Consider the following 25,925-nt stretch of genomic DNA (forward strand, 5'->3'; position numbering starts at 1 on the left):
TGCTTCATTAATATCTCATTACTTAAAACTGATGAAAGAAGGTGCATGGTTATGGAGGTAGCTAAAGGGCACTATTCATAAAAATGTATGTCATGGAGCAATGCAGGTATGCCTTACAACAGTGTCCCAAAAGCATCTGCAATTTATAAAATATGGTACACAGTGGATAAGACCTTGTACACTGTGCTACCCCATCAAGTGGGTATAGTACTCCATGCACTGAGTACATTTACAAATGAGCCCACCTCCTCCCTGAACATATGCAACTCACAACAGCAACAGTATCAGTGCAGTGCCTTGTCCCAACAAGGTAATCTAGGGGACTCAAGCCATATACAAAGTGAAAGTGTGCACTTGTCAGTGTGACGATCACCATCCCTGCTAATATGTTGCTCATCGTACAGACCTGAGCCTGTGCAGCACCAGATCCCCTCATTACTAATTTATGGTAATGACACTAGCTCCACCATCATGTATAATAGCTGTGAAATTTCTATCAATTAGAGTTCTCTGTTTGACAGTTTTCTTTACATCTATTCACAGTGTTACTGAATGGGAAGCACTATACGCCTGTGGCACAGCAGTTCTACAATCTGCATGGGCTATGGCAAGTAAGTGTCTGTTATATGCCTTGTGGACTAATAGTGCATCAGTCTGGCAGCACTTGTAAAGGCTTATAGTATAACAGCTGTCCAAAACCTTTGCACCCCTCTAATATTCGATAAGTGGACAACTTCTGTTACATGCCTTATCACATAGGTAAGCCTAACTACAAATTACACACAAGGTGTGGAAATTTATTTTGCATTGGGCCACATAGTTCACAGCAGTGTATTATTACACAGTACTACGTAATAATATAGAACACTATTACCACTACACAGTATACACCATCGCACAGTACTGTACTATTATATAGTACCATGCAGTGTACTATTAAATAATACCATTACTACTACACAATATACACTATCACACAATACTGTGGACTATTACATAGTACAATACAGTGTAATATTACATAGTACTTTACATAGTACTATTACTGCTACACAGCATACATCATTACACAGTATTGTGTACTATTACATAGTAGAATGCAGTGTACTACTACATAGTACTATTGCTACTAGACAGTATATACCATCATACAGTACTATGATCTAGTAGTGTACTAATCCATAGCCATCTGAACTGCTGCTTCAGACCACAAGATTGCAATCCTGAACGATGAAGTACTAAACACAGTGTGTACAGTGCCTGTACAACTCTGTGCACGAATTGGTTATGAATACTGTTGCAAAATGTCACCACAACATCATGACCTGACACTCCTAGACAATAGGAATGGCAAAACAAACACAAATCAAAAATGGTCAAGACTATTGAGTAATAACTAGTTCTAATTTATTGATGAATCACTTTCATTTGATTGCTAACAACTATCTAGATATCTACATCCACTCATCAACTAAGAGGGGCAGTGTCTATACCTTCACTCAACATATTTCTCTCATTTGCCAAAATATGTTCAACTAAAGAACACTGACAAACATTTAAGCATTTATTACTTACTGTCAAATGTGTGCCAGACTATATGTTTTAAGAAACCGTGTCATAATTGTTAAAATTAATACTTTATGGGGCAGCAGGGGGCTAGCAGAATAAATACTGTTATGGTTAGCGGTTTGCTTGCTGCATTAGGATACACATGTGCAAACTGGGCATACAGAATTTCAGTTTGAAAAATTAAATACTTTCATCACACCCTTTTAGAGATGGATCAACTTTACGAAATTCAATAGCATGTCTATCTTATAGTATACTATAAGGCATATCTTCACTTTCAGCTAAGCTAAAAATGTCAGCACTCGTGTTTTCACTGAGCCATTGGCAAGAGACGGTCAGGCTATATTACAGGCTCTAGTTCTACACCTACATGTAAAACAGTAAAATATTAAAACTAAGAAGCAGATTCTGTCTTCTTAAGTAGAGTCTGGAGCAGTTTGAAAGTATGCAGTCAACAGAAGTTTTCTGCTTTTCTTAAGTAGCGGCATATTCTTCATTGTTGCTATGATAGCAAGCAAATCAATTTTAAACTGGTTTTGGGGAAAGCCAATACACATCTACTAACAGGTAAAAAAAAAAAAGTTGGTTATTTGAATGCAGTACCTCCTCTATTGATACACTCCTAGGAATCCCTCATCCCCAAGACTCATAAATTACTGATATACTCACAGAATCCCTTATCTCTAAGACATGTAACTGTAAGGTTCGAGAAGAAAATCTTGTAATGAACACCAGGCCTAAATCAGGTGATGTAATTTATCTGAAACTACAAAAATAAATTGTGTATATATTCGGCTGAGAAAATAAATTGATGGAAGGGTGTAACAAACTCAGCTCATAATAAAATAAGACAGGAACACCGCCCCACCTCAAACTAACCACAAGTGGCACTTCCAACACTACACCACTCAAGCGTACCCTAGGGAATCCTGCTAATTAAAGGCCTTGTTGTGAAGTTATGAAGTCTACAGAGTCCCGCATATTCCAAGAGGCAATAATGAAACAGTCCATCATTGTACACATGCATGAGGCTAAAAGTGAAGTACAAATGCAACACAGATACTAAAGAAATCCAACCAAAAAGTAACTATCACCTGTAAAACCTGTCTACCATAAAGAACACAGAAGACCAAGCCCATTAAAGCAATTAGCAAAGATCTGTTGACAGCAAAAATCAGTAGTAAAACTAATCCCACCACAGAAATAGCATGCAACAGTACTCCCCCCCCCCCCCAAACAGTGCATGTGTGCACAGACACATATGTACACACACAAAAACACACAAATGTTTTGAAAGCCTTGGTGCCCTGCTATTAGAACTATCATATTTGAATTTCCAGCCAGCCTAAACCTTGAGATAAAGTCCCTAAAAGCATGAAGAGGAGACTTACAAGTCTATTTCAGTTGGTTGATGGACTAAATTGTTGAAACAGACATGATCGAGACCACATAATTGACAATTTAGTTTGTCTACCATTTTGACTGAAATCGTGGTACAGTGAGGGTTGGGGGACATGGAGCAGATGTATCCTTTCCCAAACTGTAGTGCATCCTCCGAGTTCACATATATAAATTAGCAGGGGGTGTGGGGGCTGCTCCCCCCCACACGGGGAGTGTAGGGAGGCTTGCTCCCCTGCAAACACTTTGTTTTGGTTGCTGGTGTTATTTGGGTTGTTAAAGTTGATCGATGAACTAACCTGTCGACCATGTGAATGAAATAGACCCAGGCTTACAACTGAAGGCCTGTGGGTCAAGGAGGAAGGATAAGCTAATCCCTTGCAATTACAACCATGTGTTATGCCTTCTTTCACAAAGTAAAAAAAATATATACATAAATAAATAAATAAATCTCACCAAAAGTGTGTATATGTCAGTGACACAAGCAATATGTCTACCAAAAGACATCACTCAGAAGCCCCAAGTGCTAAAAGGGCTAAAAAGAAACAAACCAGTATGCCCTTTGGATAACAAGATTTTAAATGATTAGTGATGGACAGTCATAGGAGAGACATATTACGGGCAACGATGACATCCTCGGAAGCTAAATGCTAGAAACTTTCCTTTGTGTCGTCTGTTGTTTCCAAGATGAACAATGCAGCATTCAATGGTCAAGCTTAATCTCCAGTTGCATGTGAAGATATGTACAAACGTTTTTTTCGAGTCCCAGCTGGTGGACAGCACACTTTATGTAGTCTCTGAAGGTCACAAGGGTTTTAAGCAGGAAGAGGCAGGGGTAGAGAAATGGCTACATCTGTTCATATTCAGCGAGGAATGGGGAGTAAAAGCCATTTGTTGGAAAGAGTTCATCAGCCTGTGAACTTGGCACATTAACTGTAACATCTGTCAAGCTCTGATTTTGCTCAAATGTCATACTAGTATTTATAATATTTTGTTCATTTGCACAAACTTTATACATATTAAGTTTTGAATGACAGCATCTTTTTTTCTCTCAAAAATGTGGAAACATCAGACATCAAAAATGCACTTAGCTGGTAGAGCAATATAAGGCAACAATATGCTGCTTTCTCCGAAGTCACCATGATGCTGTTTATTTTTTAAATAAATTATTGTTAAAAAAAAAAAAAAAAAAAAAAAAGAGAGAGAGAAATTTGTTATGGTTTCATGACTCTTTCAAGGTGCAAAGAATAAACAAAAGTCATATGAGGCAACTGCCTTGCTGTAAGTGCATAGGTGTGAATTTTTTTCCGACATTAGCAATGAGCCATATTACTCATCACTGACTGTAATGATATCGTACTCTATGCCTTGGTTCTGTAGCTGCTGGATCTGCTCAGCTGTCGCCTCTGTAGCAAACATTGCCTGGGCCTGGGCCATTGCTGCATCTGCCACTGCTGGATGACCAAGGGCATTAAGGAACACAGAGAAAACAGGATATCAGGAAATGAAAGAAAATAGGACATCAGTTTAACCATTTTGTTTTACACTTGTAACTTCTTTAACTGCATCAATGATAAAATCTCTAATCTAATAATGAAATTAAAATTAATAAAACATAATGTAAGTGCTAGAAATCTTAATGCCTACCCTAACATGCTATTCCTGATTAGGTATAACTCGTTTTGTTTTTAACAGATTAATGAATCCCCAGTAAAAGATAATCACACAGAGTGAATGGCTAATAAATAACCACAGCTGTGGAAGGAGCCAACGCAAATGCACAACACTACTGCAAATGAAAAACTTCACAATACCACTGAAAAGGAAAAATAGATTATTGTAAAATGCTTGGCTTGAATAATATGCCACACTTCTTGTAGACATCCACCAATGCATTTGTTGGCTCCTACTCTGTACACGTGATCTTGCTTGCCTCACACATCTGGTAAGGATCTAACACAAAGTGTCTTAACCTGCTTAGCATAGCCCCACTGTCCAACTATGTAAATAAGCAGCATTTCATTGTTGACCAATGGTCTAATTCTTTTTATTTCCTGCTACTATTTTTTTTGCAGTTGGTAACATCCATGCAAAAGACAGAAGCACTGGTGCTGTAAGGGAAATCCTCATTTCATACCCATGTTCAGGCCAACATGAAGGGACTCTGGCTGACGTTCGCAGACAACTGCAAGTTGGGAACTATTACTAACTCCTCAAGTGATTACTAACTCCTCAAGTGATGCTGTCATCCTACAGAAAGGCCTCACTGAGACCAACAACTGGAGTTAGAACCATGGCCTTAAGCTCAATGCTAAATAATGTCGTCATCCCCTTTGGGAAAAACCTGGATCCCATGAATTACCACATCGATGGTAGTCCACTGAACACAGAAGGCATTATAAGAGATCTGGGAACACAGGTTGACAGCAACCTCTCTTTTGACCACCACATTGCCACTGTGGTCAATAAGTTCTATGTGGCACATCTCATTACTAAGGGTTTTGCATCCAGGAAAAAAGAGGTCATTGTCTCCCTCTACTCTTCCCTCGTCAGGCCAATCATTGAGTACAATGCCCCATTTGGCATGTACCTCACTAAACACCTGCAACAACTGGAGAGGCTGGAAAAGTACCTCACAAAGAAGACCCTAAGCCTTAAGCATTTGTCCTATATGGACAGACTCAAAATCTCCAACTATTCTCTGTCTCATATCGCCTACTTAGAGGTGATCTCTGCTTGACTTACAAAGCTATGTCTGACCCAGTTCTGTCAGAAATCCCAATCCCTCCACACTGCATGCTCCAGAGACCTCAATCTCATTACCACAATCAACAGAACATGCTGGAGGGACAGGTTCATAACCCAGAGACTGCCCATGCTATGCAATAGACTTCCCATACATGTCAAGCAGTGCATCTCACTGGTTATCTTCAAGAGAAATCTTGATGAGTGGATGGGAAATAAAAAATTCACCCCAGGGATCACTCCAGTGGAGGCACTAGGAGCTAAAGTCGGGTGGCACAATGCCAGGGTAATCCTATGGGCTAGGCTTGTAAAGGCTCCAGGGCCATTAGCCTAGTACACACCTATGAACCTATGAATCTGAAACCAAGGATGGCTCAGAGAGGATCAGTTTACAGTACCTGATAAGGTTCCTGAAAGTCTAATTTTATGTATGGTTTTCAGTACAACCATCCCTTCTTCAAGAATCAGTCACTTCATAAAGTAACAAAAGATTCATAAGCCATGGAGTGTAGGAGTGTGGTAGAAAATTCACTGTAAACATGGAGCAGGACACTCCACAAGGGATGTGTAAGGACCTGTCTGAATGACAAGAAGAAAATAATCCATTAACAAATCAAGCAAATGGAACAGAGTGTCATAATTTACTTTTGACCTATAGTCTACAACCATCAAAGGGATAGATTTTGAACCAAATAGTCATACTGCAAATCTCTAATACCATAACACTTCTGATGTGCACAAAGTGATGCCACTACAGGATAAGTACCACCGTAGTCTTCAGCTTCCATATGATCAAACCATTCTTCTTCACTCTGAATTCTATGCCCTGCCATCAGATTTCACCAATACCAGTAGAATTTACTAGAATTTCTGAGCCATATGCATAGCTTTTATAATACTCCTCACTACCAACTTCTGCACTTCTAATATCAACATGATAGCCATATATGGTTTTTGAACCAGCTTAATATCCCAGCCCTTAACTACACAATTACCACTTTCTGCTCAAGTTCCTTCCCTCACCTCCAGTTCTTTGAATTTCTAATCACTAATCACACAATCAATTATCTATATGAAACAGACAAAAATGATGTCTTTAAATGCTCAAAGTTCACCATTTATTAAATGGGTTAATATTTTTTTTACATTGTAATAGTTTCCTAGTTTCCTTTATTTCATGAGTGCAATCTAATTATAGCAAATGCACGCGTAATTGTTAATGTACATTATGTAATGTCTGTTCATGTATATTACTGAATGCCCATTTAAAATTGTTTGTAATTAAGTTGGAGCTGGTCTCCCCGAGGCTCTGCTGTAAAACGGGTTTTTGACTAAATCCAGTTGGCCAAACCCAGTAAAAAAAGCAAAATAAAATAGAAATACTTCCCCAGTGAAATGTGCTTTCAAGCATCTGGAACTAGTTTCCAACTTAACGTGTAGAAAAAGTCGATGTAAAAAGCTGATCCAAACATGTTGTTTATTAAACCTTACTCTTTCCAATCCATTTGGGTGAAGGAAACAAAAAGTTGCAAGAGCTCATGGAAAGGCTTATCTCCAGAAACACTACTTAAAACTGTAATTCCTGTCTATACAGAAACATTTAATCAAGAAAAGCAAGATCTTTAAAACAATTATGTAACTTAATTCCTGGTTTAGAGTAAAATCAGACATTATTTAGGAAAGGCCTAGTGTACATGTGACATAGCCCTTATAGAAACTATGTAAAGATTCCAAACTTCAGAGCCTGAATCTTAGAAAATTATAAAGGGTAAGTTAATGGCAACTGAAGTACATTTATTTGAGAATTCGTAATAGTTTAGGACCTCATGCCACATTGTTACAGTTAAGTATTTATTAAAACTACACAATTCCTTATGACGTCATCTGTCTTTGGTTTGCAAGTTTTTCTGAGCAGATATCATGAGCACAGCTGCAATACTGGCACCATTAACTCTTCAACTCTTTCAAGGTCTTGTAATGTTAAGGCTACCCATACTGCCTTTCTTCCCTTTACCTCAGATCAAGTTTGCCCATCATGAAAAAAATCATGGAAGCTTTGTCTGAGCAACAATCCTACTAAGATCCCAGGACTAGTTCTGAACATCCAGGAGTCTCTCGGAGGGGGCAGGAGGGTGGGATGTCAGAAATGAATGAAGAAGAAGATTATTTCTGACAGGATTTATTTGGAATTTTTTGAAGTACATTGGAAAAAACTACTTATAAATATTCTCTTCATTGCTGTGGATTACCAGAGGAAGAAAAAGTAACAATTTTCAGTGATTTTTCTCACAAAATTCCTGTCAGAATAGTAGTAGCTGTATACAGATACTTGAAATATGAGCCATTCAAAGTCATCAGCTCAAGACAGCTTTATGAAAAAAGAATTGCAGACCATAATTACAAGTATACAGGACCTTTCTACTAAAATGGACAATCTAGAAAACATTATGGAAAATATGAAAAAAGAAAGTAAAAAGCAAATTCAAGATTTAAAGGAAATTATTTCAAAGCACTCAGATCAAATAACCAACATAGAATAATCTCTAAATGACATGGATGGAAGAAAGATGGAGAACGACAGTCAAATAAAATTCTTATTTAAGCAAAACAACTTATTAATTGAAAAAGTGGAAGATTTAGAGTCAAGGTCAAGGAGGAACATCATTAGAATTTATGGAGTTCCTGAAAAGACAGTGAGAAATAATATGATTATTTTCTTGAATAATTGGTTGCCTAGAAATGAATGAAGATTGACAACACAGATGGAATGTTACTGGCAAGACTTCTTTATCTGATGTTGTCAATCTTCATTCATACCTCACTGTTGGGACAGAGTGCCCAGCTACTTTAGATGCTGGGAAGCCCTAAGGAAGGATATTCCTAAGCACCACAGAGCTAAAGGATGCTCTTCCCCTTGAGACCATATCCAATTTGTAATGAGTGATAACGGTATGAGAGGTAGCCCAAGTTGTGGCTGCACATATATCATACATCAAAGCTCTGGAATGATAAAACTACTGAAGTGGAAACAGATCTCGTACAATGAGCTTTAACTTTTGTTGGTAAGTCTAGTTTACTTTGACTATAAACAAATGTAATTCAGTCTCTCAACCATTTTGACAGAGTAACTTTTGAAACTGGTTTTCCCAGTCAAGTGCCAGAAAAAGATAGAAACAGTTGGTCTGATTTCCTAAATGGTTTTGTTCTGTCCAAATAAAAAAACGTAATTGTCTGTGAACGTCCAACAAATACAAGCAATATTCTCCCTTGTTTCAGAAATTTGGTAAGACTGGTAACTCTATAATCTGATTGATATTGGAGTCTGACACTACATTAGGCAGAAAAGAAGGATTAGTTCTAAGTGATGCTCTCTTTTTTGAAAAATGATATACGGATACCTTACACACACAGCCTGTAGCTCTGAAATTCTCCTGGCAGAGGGTAATAGCTACCAGGAAAAGGGTCTTCCAAGATAAAAACTTACTTAAGGTCACAAGTGGCTGCTGACTCAAAGGGCTGACGAACCAAACACTGCAAGACCAACGTGAAGTCCCAAGGCACTGTGGGATCTTTGAAAGGTGGTTTCAAATATAAAGTGCCCTTAAGAAATGTTTTGCAAAATGAGACAAAGAATGATCACCAAATCCATTATGGAAATTGGAAATAGCAGCTAACTGAACATGAATGGTAGAAGTTGAGGCTCTAAATTGAAATAAGGTGGCTAAATAATCCTAGAACTTATAGACTGGAGCCGAGAAAGGATCAAGACCCTTTGTATCAGACCAAAAAACAAATCTCTTCCATTTGCTAAGACAAAGTTTTCTGGTGGACGGTTTATGAGAAGCCAGAAGTATCTTTTGTACTGGGCAGGACAAAATATTTTGCCTGGTAATTACTGGAAGTGGAAAAACAAAGCAGTCAGCTTGGGATTTTGTAGGTTGGGATGAATCAAGCCCTGAGGATGAGATAACAGATCTGGAGATGGATCCAGAGTCCATGGGCGGTGAAGTGGCTGAGGCCAGAAAAAGGGGAATCAGACTTGACGGGGTCAATAAGGTCCAATGAGAATCACTTTGCTTCTCAACTGTTGGGCTTTCCTCAGAAATTGGGGAATTAAAGGGATTGGTGGGAAGGCATAAAGAAGTCCCGGGGGCCAATCGTGGAGAAGAGCATCCCTCTCGGGGACTACCCCCACGGGGGGGACTAAGGCAAAGTAGGTGCTGCATTTGTGGTTTACGGTAGAGATGAAAAGGTCGCAGCAAGGCCGACCCTTCGACGAAAGATCTTTATCGCTATATCATGATTGAGAGATCACGTGTGAGGCAGGAGAATACATCTGCTCAGATTGTCTGCAATCACCTTGGAGTTCCCTGGGATATGCATTGCTAAGAGAAAGTGGTTGGAGATGATTGCCCACTGCCAAACTCTTAGGGCTTCCCGACAGAGGGTAGGACCTAGTTCCCCCCTGTTTGTTGATGTACCAGACCACTGACATGTTGTCTGACTGGACTGCAATTGTCCCTGAAGGAAGGGCAGACTGGAATGCTTGCAACACTAAAAGCACTGCCCTCAATTCTAGGACATTGATATGCAGATTGGCCTGTTGGAGGGACAAGTACCTTGGACTGTCCTTCCCTAAAAATGCCCTCCCACCCTATCAGGGAAGCATCCATGGTCACTGCGGCCTTGGGCTGAGAGGGACAGAAGGGGAGACTCCATAAGTTCTCTTCTGGCTTCATTCATCAAGATAAATCCCATCTGCAGCAGTTTGTTAAGAGGATGGAATGAGACATTGGGTGAGTTAACAGTGACCATTGTGACACCAGGAGCCGCTGAATTAGCCTCATGTGTTACCTTGCCAGGGGAACTAAAGTGATTGTCGTTGCCATGGACCAAAGAAGTTGTAAGACTAGGCGAGCAGGAACCTTGTCTTGAGAGAGTATCACTTGCCGTTGCGATCTTAACTTTACCAGTCTGTGATGAGGCAGGGAAGCCATGCAAGATTTTGTGTTTACCTTCGCTCCGATGAATTCTATGTCCTGTGTGGGAGATAGTTGTGATTTTTCTCTGTTTATTGAAATGCCTAAGGACTTGGCAAGGAGTAGAACGTAGTCCAAGGTGTAAAGCAGCAGATGCCTAGTGGGGGTGGTGAGGAGCCAGTCGTCTAAATATGGAAACACCAAGAATCCCTGTAGCCTTAACTGAGCTGCTACAACTGCCATGCATGTGGTAAACACTCTGGAGGCTGTGGTGAGACCAAAGGGCAGTGCTCGAAATTGGTAATGACTGGCTCCGAGCCAGAAGCAGAGAAATCTTCTGGAGCATTTGTCCATTTTTATGTGGTGATACGCATCCTGAAGATCTACAGAGCACATCCAATTGTCTTTCTCCAGAAAAGGAAGGATAGACTGAACTGTGACCATCCGGAAATTGCAGTTGTGTACACTTACCATAAATGTAGATGTTTGAGTGTATTCACTGTTGCAGTCATTACATTTGGGTAATCTGCTGGCAGGTTGCCCTCAGTCGGCCTGAATAACAAAGTCTTGGGTTCTGCGTCGGTTGCTGTCCCTTCTTCCATGATGTCAGGTCTTCAAGGGTATAAAACATGCAGCAGATGCCATTTTCATCTGTTTTTCTTGCCCCAGATGCCAGGTGCTCCTCAAATGGGGAGCAAAAAAAAAAAAAAATATATATATATATATATATATATATATATATATATATATATATATATATATATATATATATATATATATATATATGTATATATATATATATATATATATATAAAATATATATATATATATATATATATATATATGCATGTAATTTAGAACACAAAAAATATACCTCCAAATAAAAGCAAATACAACAAAAAGGCTTTTGAGCATAGTAACAGAAAGAAGAAGTATAAAATGAGAAAAGTAGGGGGCTGGTGGGTAGGTAACCAGGACTGCAACTGTGAATACACTCGAACATCTACATTTATGGTAAGTTTACACAACTGTACTATGTTCTTCGTGTTTCTCTGCTGCAGTCATTACATTTGCGTAGAATCCCAAAGCTATGGTTGGGAGGATGGAATTATACAGCATTAGGAGCAGCTATAAGGCCCTGCAGGACAGCAGTGGCAAAGCCTGCTCTGGATTTAGAGGAGAGGGGTAAATGGTAATGCCTGGTGAACGTATGAACTGAGCTCCAGGTAGCAGCTTCGAGAATGTCTCTGGTAGGAACCCGTCTGAGAAAGGCTGCAGAAGTAGATGCAGCCCTGGTGGAATGGGATCTGATCCCCTTGGGACAGGTTTTACCATGATGCATATAGCAGAAATGAATACAATGGCTTATCCATTTTGAAATTGTCTGCTTTGAGATAGCCTTTCCCTCTGCCCCTGCAGCAAATGCCACCAGTAGTTGCTCAGACTGTCTTAGAGATTTTGTCCTGTTCAAGCAGAATCTTAGTTGTCTGTGTACATCCAATGAATGTAGAATCCGCTCCCCCTTGTTCTGTATATTTGGGAAAAAAGTTGGTAGATAAATGGACTGATTAAGAGCCACACTGGATACCACTTTAGGCATAAATGATGGACTGGTCCTGAGCGCTACCCTGTCCGGGTAGAAAATAATAAAAGGCTCCACTGCCATGAAAGCCTGTATAGTTCTGAGATCCTTCTAGCTGAAGTGACTGCTAAGAGAAAAGCTGTTTTCCAAGAGAGAAATGTTATGTCCGCGGTAGCAGCTGGCTCAAAAGGAGGCAGGGTGAGTTTTTCCAAAATAAAATTGAGGTCCCATGCAGGAGTTGGTGCTCTCCTGGGAGGTCTTAAATTTTTTGGCCCCTTAGAGGTACTACTTTAGTAGAGGATGAGAAAAGAGGGGGGGTCTCAGTGTTGTAATGAGCTGAAATGGCAGAGGCATGGATTTTTATGGAAGAAAAAGAAAGGCCCTTGTGAAGCATCTCAGTTAAATATTGCAGAACCTGAGGAATATTGGGCATTGCTGTGCTTATTCCTTGTGCCTGATTCCAGGCACAGAATCTTTTCCATTTATCAGCATAAGATTTTCTAGTACTAGGCCTTCTAGCCTCCAAAATGACATCCATCACAGGTTTACTGAGAGATGTAACTGGTGAAATTAGTTGATTAGCCATGCTGCAAAATTCAGAGTTTGGAGCTGAGTGTGCAGAATTTGATAGTTCTGCAGAGACAGTAGGTAAGGAGTCTGAGGCAGGTACCACGGAGGAAGGTGTGACGTATTGCGTAGGAGTGGGTACCAGTGTTGGTGAGGCCAGTCTGGAGCAATCAGAATCAATTTTGGTTTTTCCTGTCTGACTTTTAGTAAGACCTTGGAGAGCAGAGGTAGAGGGGGAAAGGCATAGACTGATAGGTTTTTCCAGCTGAAGGACAGAGAATCCACTTTCCAAGCTTTTTTATGAAGAATTTGTCCAACTGATAGTTTTGGGGTGAGGCAGATAGATCTATGTCTGGGCTCCCCCATTTGCGTGTCAACATGCTGAAGTTTTGCGGATCCAGTTTCCATTCATGTGGGTCCATAAGATTTCTGCTTAGTTCGTCTGCCAGAGTACTTTGTTTTCCTGGCAGGAATTGAGCTTGTAGATGTATTTGGTAAGACAAGGCTGTGTTCCACAAGGCCATGGTTAGTCTGCAAAGGGGGTAGGAGTGGGTACCCCCCCAGCTTATGTACCACATGACTGTGGTGTTGTCCGTCTATCAGTAGTTGTCCTGGATGAAGAAAGTCCTTGAAAGCTGTCAGTGTATTCTGTACAGCTAGCATCTCTTTCTGGATGATATGCAGGTGCATTTGATTTGGGCTCCATTCGCCCTGAATGCATCTCCCTGCCAGATGTGCCCCCCCCCCCAAACATAGTGTGATGCATTTGTAGTCAGGGTTTGGGTGGCAGGGGGTGGAATGAATGACAGTGCCTTGTTTTGGTGAAGGCCTCTGCCCACCATAGGAACTCTTGCTGCAGGCAAGGAATGATAGGAATCATTGTTTTCAGGTTGTGACAATGTTGACTCCCATAAGCGTTTTAGGTACCACTGAAGTTTCCTCATATGCAGCCTTGCATATGGAATTAGAAGAATGCAGGAAGCCATGAACCCCAAGGCCTGCAGAATTTGTCTTGCAGATAACTGGGTTTTTGTGGCCACTTGTTTGAAGTAAGTCATCAATTGGATTTGTTTGGTAAGTCATCTGGGCAGTTGTATTCAAGCTTGCACCCAGGAATGTAATTTTTTGAGAGGGTACCAGTTGTGATTTATTTTCGTTTATGGTGTACCCTAGGCAAGTTAGAAGCCTTTTTACAAATGCCAGATGCTGTAGAAGAGTGTCCTTGTTTTCTGCCTGAATTAGACAATCGTCCAGATAAGGATAAATTTGAATGTTTCTTTATCTGCAAAATGCAGTTACTGGTGCTGGGCACTTTGTGAAGACCCTGGGTGCAGTAGATAAGCCAAAGGGCAGTGCAGAGTAATGCAAGTAGCCTGCTTTGAAGCGGAGGTATCTTCTGCAAGATTCCCTGATTGGGATATGCAGGTAAGCCTCTTTTAAGTCTAGAGTTACCAACCAGGCATCCTTGCCTAGCATAGGCAGTAACTGCTGCAGAGTCAGCATCTTGAATTTTGGAATATCCAGGAAAGTATTTAGAATGGATAAGTCCAAAATGGGAGGCCATGATTTGTCTTTTTTGGGTACCAGGAAAAGTCTTGGATAAAAGCCTTGTCCTTTTTCCTTTTCTGGTAGTGGCTGAATAGCCCCCATATTCATGAGGGACATTAGTTGTTTCTGGGCCTCTGCCCACTGATTTGGAGGCAGATCTGGCCATCTGTTTGGAATTGGCAATGTGTGGAAATGAAATCTGTATCCCTGGAATACTATATTTAAAACCCACTTGTCCTGGGTAATTAGATGCCAATTGTGTGCATGAAGTGCTAGTTTTCCCCCCAAATGGGGCTGCCAAAAGATAAGTGCTTGGAAATGGCAGAGGAAAGTCATTGAAACCGTTTACCATAGGGGGGTGCCTTGCTACTTCCAGATTTGGAGGTGGAGGCACCCCATTGTTTTGTACTGTAAGTTCCTTGTGACTGAAACCTGGAGCCTTTGGAGTGTCTGGGTTTGACCTGAGCAGCTCTGGTGGGTGCTGAAAAGGACCAATTCTTAGTAGGCCAGTGCCTATTGAACCTGGGTGGCTGCACTTGTAGGAAATCTTTTACTGTTTGCATAGAGGTAGCTTTGTCTTCCATCTTTTTCAAAACTTCTTCTGCCTTATTACCAAATAACTGTCCTGTTGTAAAGGAGCATCCAACAATTTTGCTTTAATGTGATCAGGCAGATTTTGCTCCTTGAGCCAAGCATGCCTTCTTATCACAGATCCAGTTACAGCGGCCCTGCAAGAGGCCTTCAAGGAATCAAAAAGTACAGTTTTGTACCTACCATAAATGTAGATGTTCGAAGATCCACATTGCTGCAGTCCTAACACTTGGGTAGTCCACTGTCCCAGTCGGCCCGAATACCAAAGTATATGGCTGACGTCGGTCAAGGCGCATTAGTCTGACGTCAGGACGTCAGGGTACAAATGCGCATGACCGACGTCATATCCTCAGTCTTTTCTTGCCCCAGATGTCAGAAGACCCTAAAAAGATAAGGCCAAAACCAAAAAACACCAAACACTCCTGTACCAAATATATGTACAATATATACAAATTTACAAAGGTACAACACCACCCACACAACCACCCCTAAACACAGAGGGAAGGAGGGAGTAATTGGACTGCAGCAATGTGGGTCTTCAACATCTACATTTATGGTAGGTACAAAACTGTACTATGTTCTTCATCCCACATTGCTGCAGTCCTAACACTTGGGTAGAATCCCAAAGCAGAGGTAAGGGAGGCTGGCAAATCATAAGGAAGCAGGAGCTGTCAACATGCCCTGCAAAATAGCCATGGCAAAACCAGCCCTAGATTTAGAGTAGAGAGGAAGGTGGTAGTGCTTAGAAAAAGTATGCACTGAACTCCAAGTAGCTGCCTCCAAAATATCCTTAGTTGCCACCCCCCTTAGAAATGCTGTTGAAGTGGCAGTAGCCCTAGTGGAATGAGGCCTAATCCCAGCTGGAATCTCCTTGCCATGATGGGAATAACAAAATGCAATGCAAAACCCAATCCACTTAGAAATAGTTTGTTTTGACACAGGCTTGCCCTGAGAACTCAAAGCAAAAGAAACAAACAATTGCTGAGACTGCCTAAAATCCTTAGTCCTGCTTAAATAATAACGCAACTGCCTGTGTACATCTAAAGTGTGCAAAATCTTTCCCCCTTATTTTGGGGATCTGCATAAAAAGTAGGCAAATGAATAGTTTGGTTTAAAGCCACACTAGAAACCACCTTAGGCATAAAGGAAGGATTAGTGTAATGATACCCTATCCTTATGGAAAATCAAAAAGGCTCAACCGCCATAAGGGCCTACAATTCAGAAACCCTTCTTGCAGAAGTAATGGCCAACAAAAAGCAGTCTTCCATGACAAGTATTTCAATTCAGCAGTAGCCGCAGGCTCAAAAGGTTGTAGAGTAAGTTTCTCCAACACAAAATTGAGATCCCAAGCAGGAGTAGGAGCTCTACGTGGGGGTCTTATATTCTTTGCCCCTCTAAGAAATTGCTTGAACAAAGGATGAGAAAACAATGGTGGGTCACAATCATAGTGAGCTGAAATTGCTGCAGCATGAATCTTAATGGAAGAGAAAGACAAACCTTTGTCCAATAACTCAGTAAGATATTGAAGAGCCACACTCAAATTAGGCTCAGAAATCTCCAAATCCTTTGCTGCACTCCAAAATAAAAATCTCTTCCATTTTTCTGCGTACACTTACCTTGTACTAGGTCGTCTGGCTTCCATAATCACATTCAAAACTTGTTGAGGAAGTTGAGACCTGCTGTGTTTCAAAACAGAATATGCCAGGCTGTGAGATGAAGAGAGTGAAGCTTGACATTGAGTAGATGACCGTCCCTCTGAGACAATAGGTGTGGAATCAAAGGTAAAGGCCATGGAGGCTTCCTTACCAGATTCCTCAGTAATGGGTACCAGTGTTGCCGTGGCCAATCTGGAGCTATTAAAATTATCCTTGGCTTGTCTTGTCTGACCTTTAGGAGTACCTTTGGGAGAAGAGGCAGAGGTGGAAAGGCATACACATGAAGATTTTTCCAACTGAAAGAAAGAGCATCCACTTTCCAAGCTGTGTGATGAAACCTTTTCGTGCAAAACCTTGGCAGCTGGTGGTTTAGTGGAGAAGCGAACAGATCTATGTCTGGAGTTCCCCATGACACTGTCAATTTCCGAAATACATGAAGATCCAGTTTCCACTCGTGGGGATCCATGATTTGCCTGCTTAACACATCTGCTAAGGAGTTCTGTGCTCCCGGCAGAAACCCTGCCTGAAGAGTTAGTTGCAAGCTGAGCGCAGTCTCCCACAAAATCATTGCTTGCCTGCATAGAGGATAAGAATGTGTTCCCCCTTGTTTGTTGATGTACCACATGACAGTTGTGTTGTCTGTTAGAATCAACACCTGCCCTGGAAGAAGTAACTCCTTGAAAGCCATTAATGCAAACTGGACTGCTAACATCTCCTTCATGTTGATATGTAGATGCTGTAGTCTGGCAGGCCACCTGTCTTGTATCCACTTTCCATTCAGATGAGCTCCCCAAGCTATGTCTGAGGCATCTGTCGTTAGAATCTGACTCGCCTCTGGCCGGGTCACAGAGAGTCCCTTGTTTAGGTGACATTCCTGAGCCCACCACAAAAATTCCTTTTGAATGCAAGGTATTATTTGAATGACAGTGTCCAAATCCTGGCAGTGCTGTGTCCATACATTTTTGAGATACCATTGCAGCTTCCTCATATGCAGTTTGGCATTGGGAAGCACCAGAATACAAGATGCCATGAACCCTAAGGCTTGAAGGACTGTCCTTGCAGTCAGCCCGGACTGAAGAGATAGTTGATGGAAGTAAAGGGAAAGATTCTTTTGTTTGTCCGGGGTTAAAAAGGCCACCTGGGTTGCTGTATTCAGTCTCACACCCAGAAAGCACATGTCTTGAGAGGGTACTAGACTGGACTTTATTTCGTTCACAGAATACCCCAGGCATCTTAGCACTGCTATCACATATTCCAAATGCTGTAAAAGGTCTTCCTTTTCTTGAGCCAGAATCAGGCAGTCGTCCAAGTAAGGATAGATTTGTATTCCTTTTAGCCTGAAGTAAGCTATCACTGGAGCCAGAACCTTTGTGAATACTCTGGGCGCAGTAGATAAGCCAAAGGGCGACTGATAATGGGAATTCCCAGCTCGAAAACGCAGATACTTCCTGCAACTTAGTCTGATAGGCACATGAAGGTAAGCCTCCTTGAGATCTAAAGTTACCATCCAGTGATCTTTGCCCAGCAGAGGTAAAAGCTGTTGTAATGTCAACATTTTGAACTTGGGAATGTCCAGATAAGTGTTGAGGATAGATAAATCCAAAATTGGTCTCCACGTGTTCCCCTTTTTTGGAACTAGGAACAGGCGAGAATAAAATCCTAGGCCCCTTTCTGGCACAGGAACCGGCTGAATGGCCCCTATTTGGAGTAACAGAGAAATTTGCTTGTGAGCCTCTTTTCTTTGTAGAGGAGGAATGTCTGGCATGCCTTTGAAAGGAGGCAAGGTATGGAAATAAAACCTGTAACCATGGTGAATGATATCCAATACCCATCTGTCCTGGGTAATTAAACTCCAATTTTCTTTGAAAAGTGCCAGCCTTCCTCCCAAAGGTGCTGCCAGACGAGAAAGCACTGGCAGCTGAAAAGGCAGGTCATTGGGTCTGTTTACGAAAGGACTGACCCCTGCCCTCACCAGAAGACTGAGCAGGTGAACTCCCTGTTCTAGGCCTAAAAGAACCTTGAGCTCTGCCCCTACCACGTCTAGACCTACCCCTAGACTGTGAATCATAAGAAGGATATGTCCATCCCTTAGTAGGCCAATTTCTACTAAACTTCGGAGGCTGAACCTGCAAAAAATCTTTAACAGTCTGCATAGACTTAGCCTTGTCCTCCATTTTCTTTAAAACTGCTTCCACAGGCGAACCAAACAACACATCAGACTGTAACGGAGCATCCAAAATCCTTGTCTTAACATGCTCAGCTAAATTCTGATCCTTCAGCCAGGCGTGCCTGTGAAGAACAGAACCAGTGGCAGCCACCCTCGAAGAGGCCTGCACGGCATCAAAACCACATTGCAAGGAATGCTTACCCACCTGTTCAGACACATGAACCAAATCCTGCAACTCTTTACACTCAATACCTTCCGCCAGCGCATCCACCTTAGACTTCAATTGCGAAAGGAGATAATTTTGATATTTTAACATGTGGAACTGGCAATTCAAAGCCCTCATGGCTAAAGTGGAAGAAATATACACCTTCTTTCCCCATCTATCCAAAGCCCTTGCCTCTTTATCAGGAGGAACAGGATTTTTAACAACAGAAGCCTTAACACCTTTAGGCCCCTGAGAAACAGTTTCTGGGTCTGCCCTAGGACTCTTAAAAAGATACTTATGAGCTTCAGGCACCCTATAATACCTATCTGGTTTAACTGGGGCAGGAGGCAAAGAATCAGGGTTCAGGGAAGCCTCTGCAAAAGCATCTTGCACCACATCCAGAACAGGAGGTATGGCTAAAGGCCTAGGCTGGGGTAAAACAAAATTCCCTAAGCCTCTTCCTGGAATCAGAGAAATCTTGACCTTCCCATTTAAAATGCTCCCTCATGGAATGAAGAGACTCTGAAACAGAAAAATCCTCAGGAGGAGAAGCCGAAGGAGTAGAATCATCTACATCAGAATCAGAATAAGGAGGATACTCCTGCAAGTCTTCAGCCGAAGACTCAGAAGCCTCCGAACACTGCTCAAAACTCTCAAGCTCAGGTTCCACCCTAGGCCTCTTATCAGGAGGGGGCATAGAACCTCTAATCATAGTAATCAAATCTTCTGCCATTTTAAGCATATGTTTCTTAGGCAAAGATCCTGAAGAACTAGGAGAGACACCCACTGAAGTTAAACCTGGCCTGCCTCTCAAAGAAGCCTTGGAAACAGAAGGGGAGGGCCTAACCACCTTAGGAAGGGAGGGGAGAACAGCCACCTGAGAAGCCCCTTCAGCCTGGCCTACCTCCTGAGAGGACACATCTTGTAACAGTAAAGTCTCTCCCTGAGACTCCAAAGAAACCTCTGGCAGAACCTCCCGCTCCACCGAGCCTTCTAAAGAACCGACGTCCGGGACTGACGGTTCGTCCAACCTAGGCTTTGCTGCGTTGTCCTTGCGCTTTTTGGACGAAGCGGGCGTCGGAGCATCCGACGGCAGTTTATAATTACAACGCTTCCCAAAAACTAACCTGGCACAGTCTAATCTTCTCTTTATAGTGCGTGTGTTAAATCTAGCACAAGAGCGACATGCAACAACGTCGTGCTCAGGCCCTAAGCAAGGTATACACAAGGTATGGTAATCCCTATGAGGTATCTGCTTCCCACAAGAAATACAGTTATTCACTTTTTCTGACATCCGGTTAAATACTGAGGCAAGAAAAAAACCAAAATATTCCCCAACGGGGTACTTAGCCAACTTTGATTCGGTCTGAAACTCCGACTTCAGAAAATTTCAGAACGCCAACCTGCACTCGCAAAACTGCTTCTGCATCGGACCATGCGGCAAAAAAGACTGAGGATATGACGTCGGTCATGCGCATTTGTACCCTGACGTCCTGACGTCAGACTAATGCGCCTTGACCGACGTCAGCCATATACTTTGGTATTCGGGCCGACTGGGACAGCGGACTACCCAAGTGTTAGGACTGCAGCAATGTGGGATGAAGAACATCTACATTGCAAAGTATGCTTTCCAACTTGTTAAGCTGAATGCAATAAATCCTGTAACTCTATTTTCCACACAGTCAGAAATCAACATCATTTTCTGTTTAAGTAAGCCTATGACATGCTGTAGATATTTAAGCATATGAAATTGACAGTTTAAAGCCCTGATTGCCAGAGCTGCAGATGTGTAAACCTTCTTACCCCCATCTATCCAGCACCCTGGAGTCTCTATCAGAAGTGGTAGGATTTTTAGCAGCAGAAGCCTTAACACCCTTGGGACCCTGAGAAATTGTTTCAGGGTCAGCAGTAGGGTTTTTAAAAAGAAATTTGTGAGAGTCAGGAACCCTGTAATTTCTGTCTGGCTTACTAGGAGCCGGATGCAGGGAATCAGGAGCCCTGCTAGACTCTGAGAAAACATCATCAACAATCTCTAGAACAGGAGGTATAGACAAAGGCCTTTGCTGAGGAAGAAGAAGGAAATCCCTAAGCCTCTTTTTGGATTCTGAAAAATCCTGACTCTCCCAATGAAAATGTTCCCTTAAGGCATGCAAAGTTTCTCCAAAAGAAAAATCCTCAGGAGGAGAAGCAGAAGGGATGGATTCTTCTGCATCAGAGTCCTCATAAGGTGGAATAGATAATTCCTGATCAGAAGAGGAATCAGAAGAAATGGAAACCTGATCTGAAGATTCATAATCAGTGCCTTGCCTAGGCCTTTTAGCAGGAGGGAGTTGGGAACGCCTGATCGAGATAACGAGATAATTAAATCCTCAGCCATTTTGACCATTTGTTTTTTAGGCATAGTGGCCTGAGCAAGTGGCCCAAGTTGGTTTTGGCCTTGTTTTTGAGGATGGCGTCAGTTTAATATGCAAATATTTAGGCCTGAAAACACCCTCAGAAGCCGGTGCCTGCTCAGCGGCTCTGGACCCATCTAAGGGACAGACATGCGCGGGTTCAATAAATTAAGTGTCTCGTGGCATACTGGACTCCGAATGGGTCTCAGTAGAGGGCTGCGAATCAAAAGTAGCGGGTATCAGGGGCTGCAAAAGCACCTCACTCAGTACCGGCGAGCTGGCGACTGGCTTAGTAGAAGCTTCCTCGTTAGTTTTGGACCTCGACAGTCTGTCTCTGTCTTTTTTCTTTGTGTTTTTGTGAATTCCGGTAGTTGGATTGCTAACAGATGACATTTCTGGATAGTTAAATCTTGAGCTAAAATATTTAGATGCAAAAATATACAGACGCTTAATAGTGCATTGGTTAAATTTAGCACAAAACCGACAGCAAGGCACGTTGTGGTCAGGGTCTATGGAAGGAATACAGTACAAATGAAAATCCTTATGAGGTATTTGCTTCCCACAAGTAATACAATTATTAACTTTTACTGACATCGGTAAGGAGCAAGAAAAAGTTTCCCCAACGGGGTACTTAGCATTAGATTGAAGACTTCGGTTCTGAAACTCAAAAATGAAAATTTCAGGAGTCGGCCGACCGGCACTTGCGAATTGCTTCTGCTTCGGGCACCACATGGCAAGAAAGACTGATGAAAATGGTGTCGGCTGCATGTTCTATATATCCCTGACGACCTGACATCATGGAAGAAGGGACAGCAACTGATGCAGGACCCAAGACTTTGTTATTTAGGCTGACTGAGGGCAACCTGCCATCAGATTACCCAAATGTAATGAGTGCAACAGTGAAACACAAAGAACATCTCTGTTTGACGTACAAACTTGTTCAGTATACTGAGGTCTAAGATTGGCCTCCAGTCCCCTGTCTTTTTTGGAACGAAAAAGAATCTTGAGTAAAATCCGGATCTTATCTGGTCTAGTGGGACTGTCGGGCTGACTCTTCTTAAAAATAACTTTTGAATTTCTAGTGCTGTTAAATCCCCCTGACTGGATGAAATATCGGAGGATTCGTTTTTGTGGTTTGGGACAAAGAATGAAGGGAATGTGGTAACCTCTGGTAATTATCATCTGCACCTAGGAATCCAATGTTATTGCGAGTTAGGCTGGTGCAGAAAAAAATCTTCCCGACTGCTTCCAGAAGTAAGCAATCAGGCCGCCGCTCAGAAGCACTGGTAGGGTTCTCCATTAAAGGAAACACTGGCACCCTGGTTATGCGGGTCCCCTCTGCCATGGGAGGGGTGTCTTCCTGAAGAGTTATCCCTCTGCCCTGTGTCCCAAAAAGGCCCTTGGATCTTCCTGAATCACATCTTTCCACCCCTCTGATTCCTGGAGTAAGGTCGCTGAGGAATGGAAAAAATGCACGCCCACAGCAAAAAGGGTCTTTCTGCCCTTCTCACACCTGGCTAATGTGTCTGACTTTTGGGTCAAACAACGAAGTGGCATCTACTGGAGCATTGACAAAGGAAGACTTAAAGGGGTCCGCAAAATCACACAAGCGCATCCATGCATGGCACCTAATGGCAACTCCTGCACCCGCTGCCCTGGACGTCCTTTCGGCTGTATGTGCAATAAGCCGCATAGACGAATTGGAAATAGACTCTACAGTGGCAAGCTGAGAGGCAACCTTATCCCAGACATCGTCAAACACTACTCCTGCTAAGGTCTCTGAGAGCTCAGTTATCAGATCCCTTTGGAGTCAGGTGAAGTCTGCCAAGAAGTAAAAAGACTGAATAGTGAAGTTCGATGAAGCAAAGACCTGCTTCCCAAATCTGTCCATCATCTCAGACTCTCGGTTTGGAGGATGGACAGTTGGACTCTCTTTGGCGAGTTCCTTTTTTGTTGCTGCCGTCATCACCATAGCATCCACTGCTAGACCTTTTGACCAGTGCGACTGATCTTCTGGGGGTTACAGAATTTTGTGTCAAAAGCCTTCCATGCACACTGCACGATGAGCTTGATTAGTTCATATGCAGGGAGGGTCACCCAAGAAGTAGATGTCCGGGCATGAAAAGCCTGTAAGAAAACAGATTCTCCAGAGGATGGGTTTGAGGACTTACAATCACCCCTCTGTTTCAGAATTTCTAGGATGTCTCAAAAAGAGACATCTTCAGGGGATGATCGTGGGGACCCTTCCCCTTCATCGAAATCTGTATCCTTACTGAGCAATTCTTCAGGAGAATCCAGGTACTTCCTCTTGCATGACCTCTTATGGGGTGGCTCCTCAGGGGGAAGGTCTGAGAAGGAATCCGAAGATAGGGAACCCTGCAGCAGGATATCTTGCTGTTCTTTGCCCACTGTCCTGAAGTAGCAGATTGTGACAGTTGCAAGACAGAGGATACATAAATGTGACACTCTGACAGGGATGGTGCAAACTGTTGGCCTGCTGAGGCTAGGGCTCTCTCCATTATCTGGAAGGCAGGCCCACCTGAAGAGGGATGGGAGCCCAGAACTGAGAAAGACAACCTCGGAACTGGGGTCATACCCCGCTCTGATGAGCTGCCCCCCAGAGTAGGAGTTGAGAGAGGACTTGTAACTGCCAGGGCACCAGGAACTGTAGATGGCACCATGGAAAAAAATCAGAGCCAGTTCCGGGATCCAGCAGCCAAATCACGGTCCCATGTCTGTGATGGCTCCAAAGGAGCTGAAGACCACAGAGACGGTTCCAGTATCAAGGTGAGATCCACCATTGGCACCGAAGTAGTTGGCGGCAGGAATGTTGAAGTTGTGGGCTCCAAGACCTTCAGAGAAGTTGAAAGAGCAAGATAAGTGGGAGCCCTTGGAGAGTAAACCTTGGCTCCGGGAGGGAGGTGCGAGGGGGAGTGGGAAGACAACTGGCTGCCAAGAAATGATCCACCAATCTAACTACACCCACTTCTGAAAGACTCCTGGAGAAGCGGATGGCCATCACCCAAGGCGATTCCAGTCTCTCTATAAATGGGCTTAATTGCAGACCCAAAAAGGGGTCTATAGATGGGGAGTATCTAGTCCTGGGGGTACTTAGTACTTCGACCTTCGGGACCGTGATTGGCTGAACAGGTAATTTGCTTGGCTGGGGAAGACAGAACTGACAAATTTGAGGAGACCATTGCTGGTGCCACGGAGGTTGTCAGTATCGAAGACCATGTCGCACCATAGGAGTTTGGGTAGTCTCAACAATACACAGCACCGTGGGAGATTTTGCAGGTTTCGGTGCCGGAGCAGGAGCTGGTACAGTCTTTGGAACTTTAGGTTTCGTTTCCGATGAGTGAGTCAGAACCTGAGACTTAGAAGACTTAGACTCGTGTACCTTGGCAGATGATGGCACAGAGTGGCTTCTTTTCTTAGACTTTGTCCTGGAAGATTTAGATGTCTCCGCCTCAGATAAAGCTTCACTGAATGGGCATTTTAATAAGCCATTGATAATGTGTTTATTCCATCTCTCTGCAAGGGTGTGAGCACTGAAACCCTTGCAGAGTTCACATGGGGGTTGTAACTCAAGATGAAGGACACCTAAACAATAAACGCATGAAAGATGCCCATCAGAATTGGGCATCTTTCTGCCGCAGTCCCTACATTGTTTGAACCCTGTGGTTTCCTTCTGCTTTTCTGTCATTTTCACTAAAGAAGGCATGCGCACAGATACACAGACACACACATACACACACAAACACTCGAGGAAACAAGAAGTAAAGATAAATTTTTTTTTTAATATACCAACAGTGGTACCTGAAAATAGCCACAAAAAGTGTAAGGAAAAAAAGAGGGGAAAATCAAAGGACACCAGCAATAGTATCAAGAATTACCTGTAGGTAGAGGGAAGGAGGGGCCTATACCAACTATGGTAAGTTAGACTAACTAAAAAGTAAGAAAAAGAGGTTTAGATACAAGTTATACACAACAAATGCACACTAACAACAGTCTTAGGAATTAAAAAACAAAACTAGCAAGAGGAAAGACAAAAAGCTTTTTTATAAATCAAAAAGTTACCACTTAGCTGAGAGCATGGCTGAAGGATCCGATTTTCTATGTGGCAAATGAGATCTGAGGTAAAGGGAAGATGGGCAGTATGGGTAGCCTTAGCTCAACAGTTTTTGGCTGGCTTGAGCTTGATACAACGGCCGAGATGGTTCCGAGGATCGGAACCGAACCCAACAGTCAAGTATGAACGAAGATTGACATCAGATAGAGTATTACAGTAATCTTATCCAAGAAGGGTGACTAGCTCATTAAATATACTTTAACATACACCAAGTAGTAGACAGCGATGGGGTTGCAATGTTGACAAAGTGGTACATCAGACCAGTGCAGGAGGAGGAGGAGAATGGTAGGGCTGAACACAGCAAAAACTTATGATAACAGAACCTGAGGTCTTCTTCATCTTAGAGGAGTACTTACATTGGTGATCAGTGAGCTTTTCAAATACGCGAAAAATT

At 42.4% G+C, this 25,925-nt stretch overlaps 1 protein-coding gene across 6 annotated transcripts in view; it reads right to left on the reverse strand.

Moving 5' to 3' along the window:
• Window positions 1-3,383: 3,383 nt before the first annotated feature.
• Window positions 3,384-25,925, reverse strand: part of ZNF335 (zinc finger protein 335) — a 1,318,033-nt gene continuing 1,295,491 nt past the window's right edge. For 5 of the 6 annotated variants that reach the window (XM_044090241.1, XM_044090238.1, XM_044090239.1 and 2 more), the window contains one exon: window positions 3,384-4,421. In XM_044090241.1, the coding sequence (XP_043946176.1) occupies window positions 4,297-4,421 (125 nt within the window). In that variant the 3' untranslated portion in view covers window positions 3,384-4,296. The remainder of the gene's footprint in view (window positions 4,422-25,925) is intronic. The other variant, XM_044090240.1, reaches the window with a different exon arrangement.

The sequence above is a fragment of the Protopterus annectens genome, chromosome 12.part0, assembly GCF_019279795.1.
Source record: "Protopterus annectens isolate FY-2018-M chromosome 12.part0, PAN1.0, whole genome shotgun sequence".
Classification (NCBI taxonomy): domain Eukaryota; kingdom Metazoa; phylum Chordata; order Ceratodontiformes; family Protopteridae; genus Protopterus; species Protopterus annectens.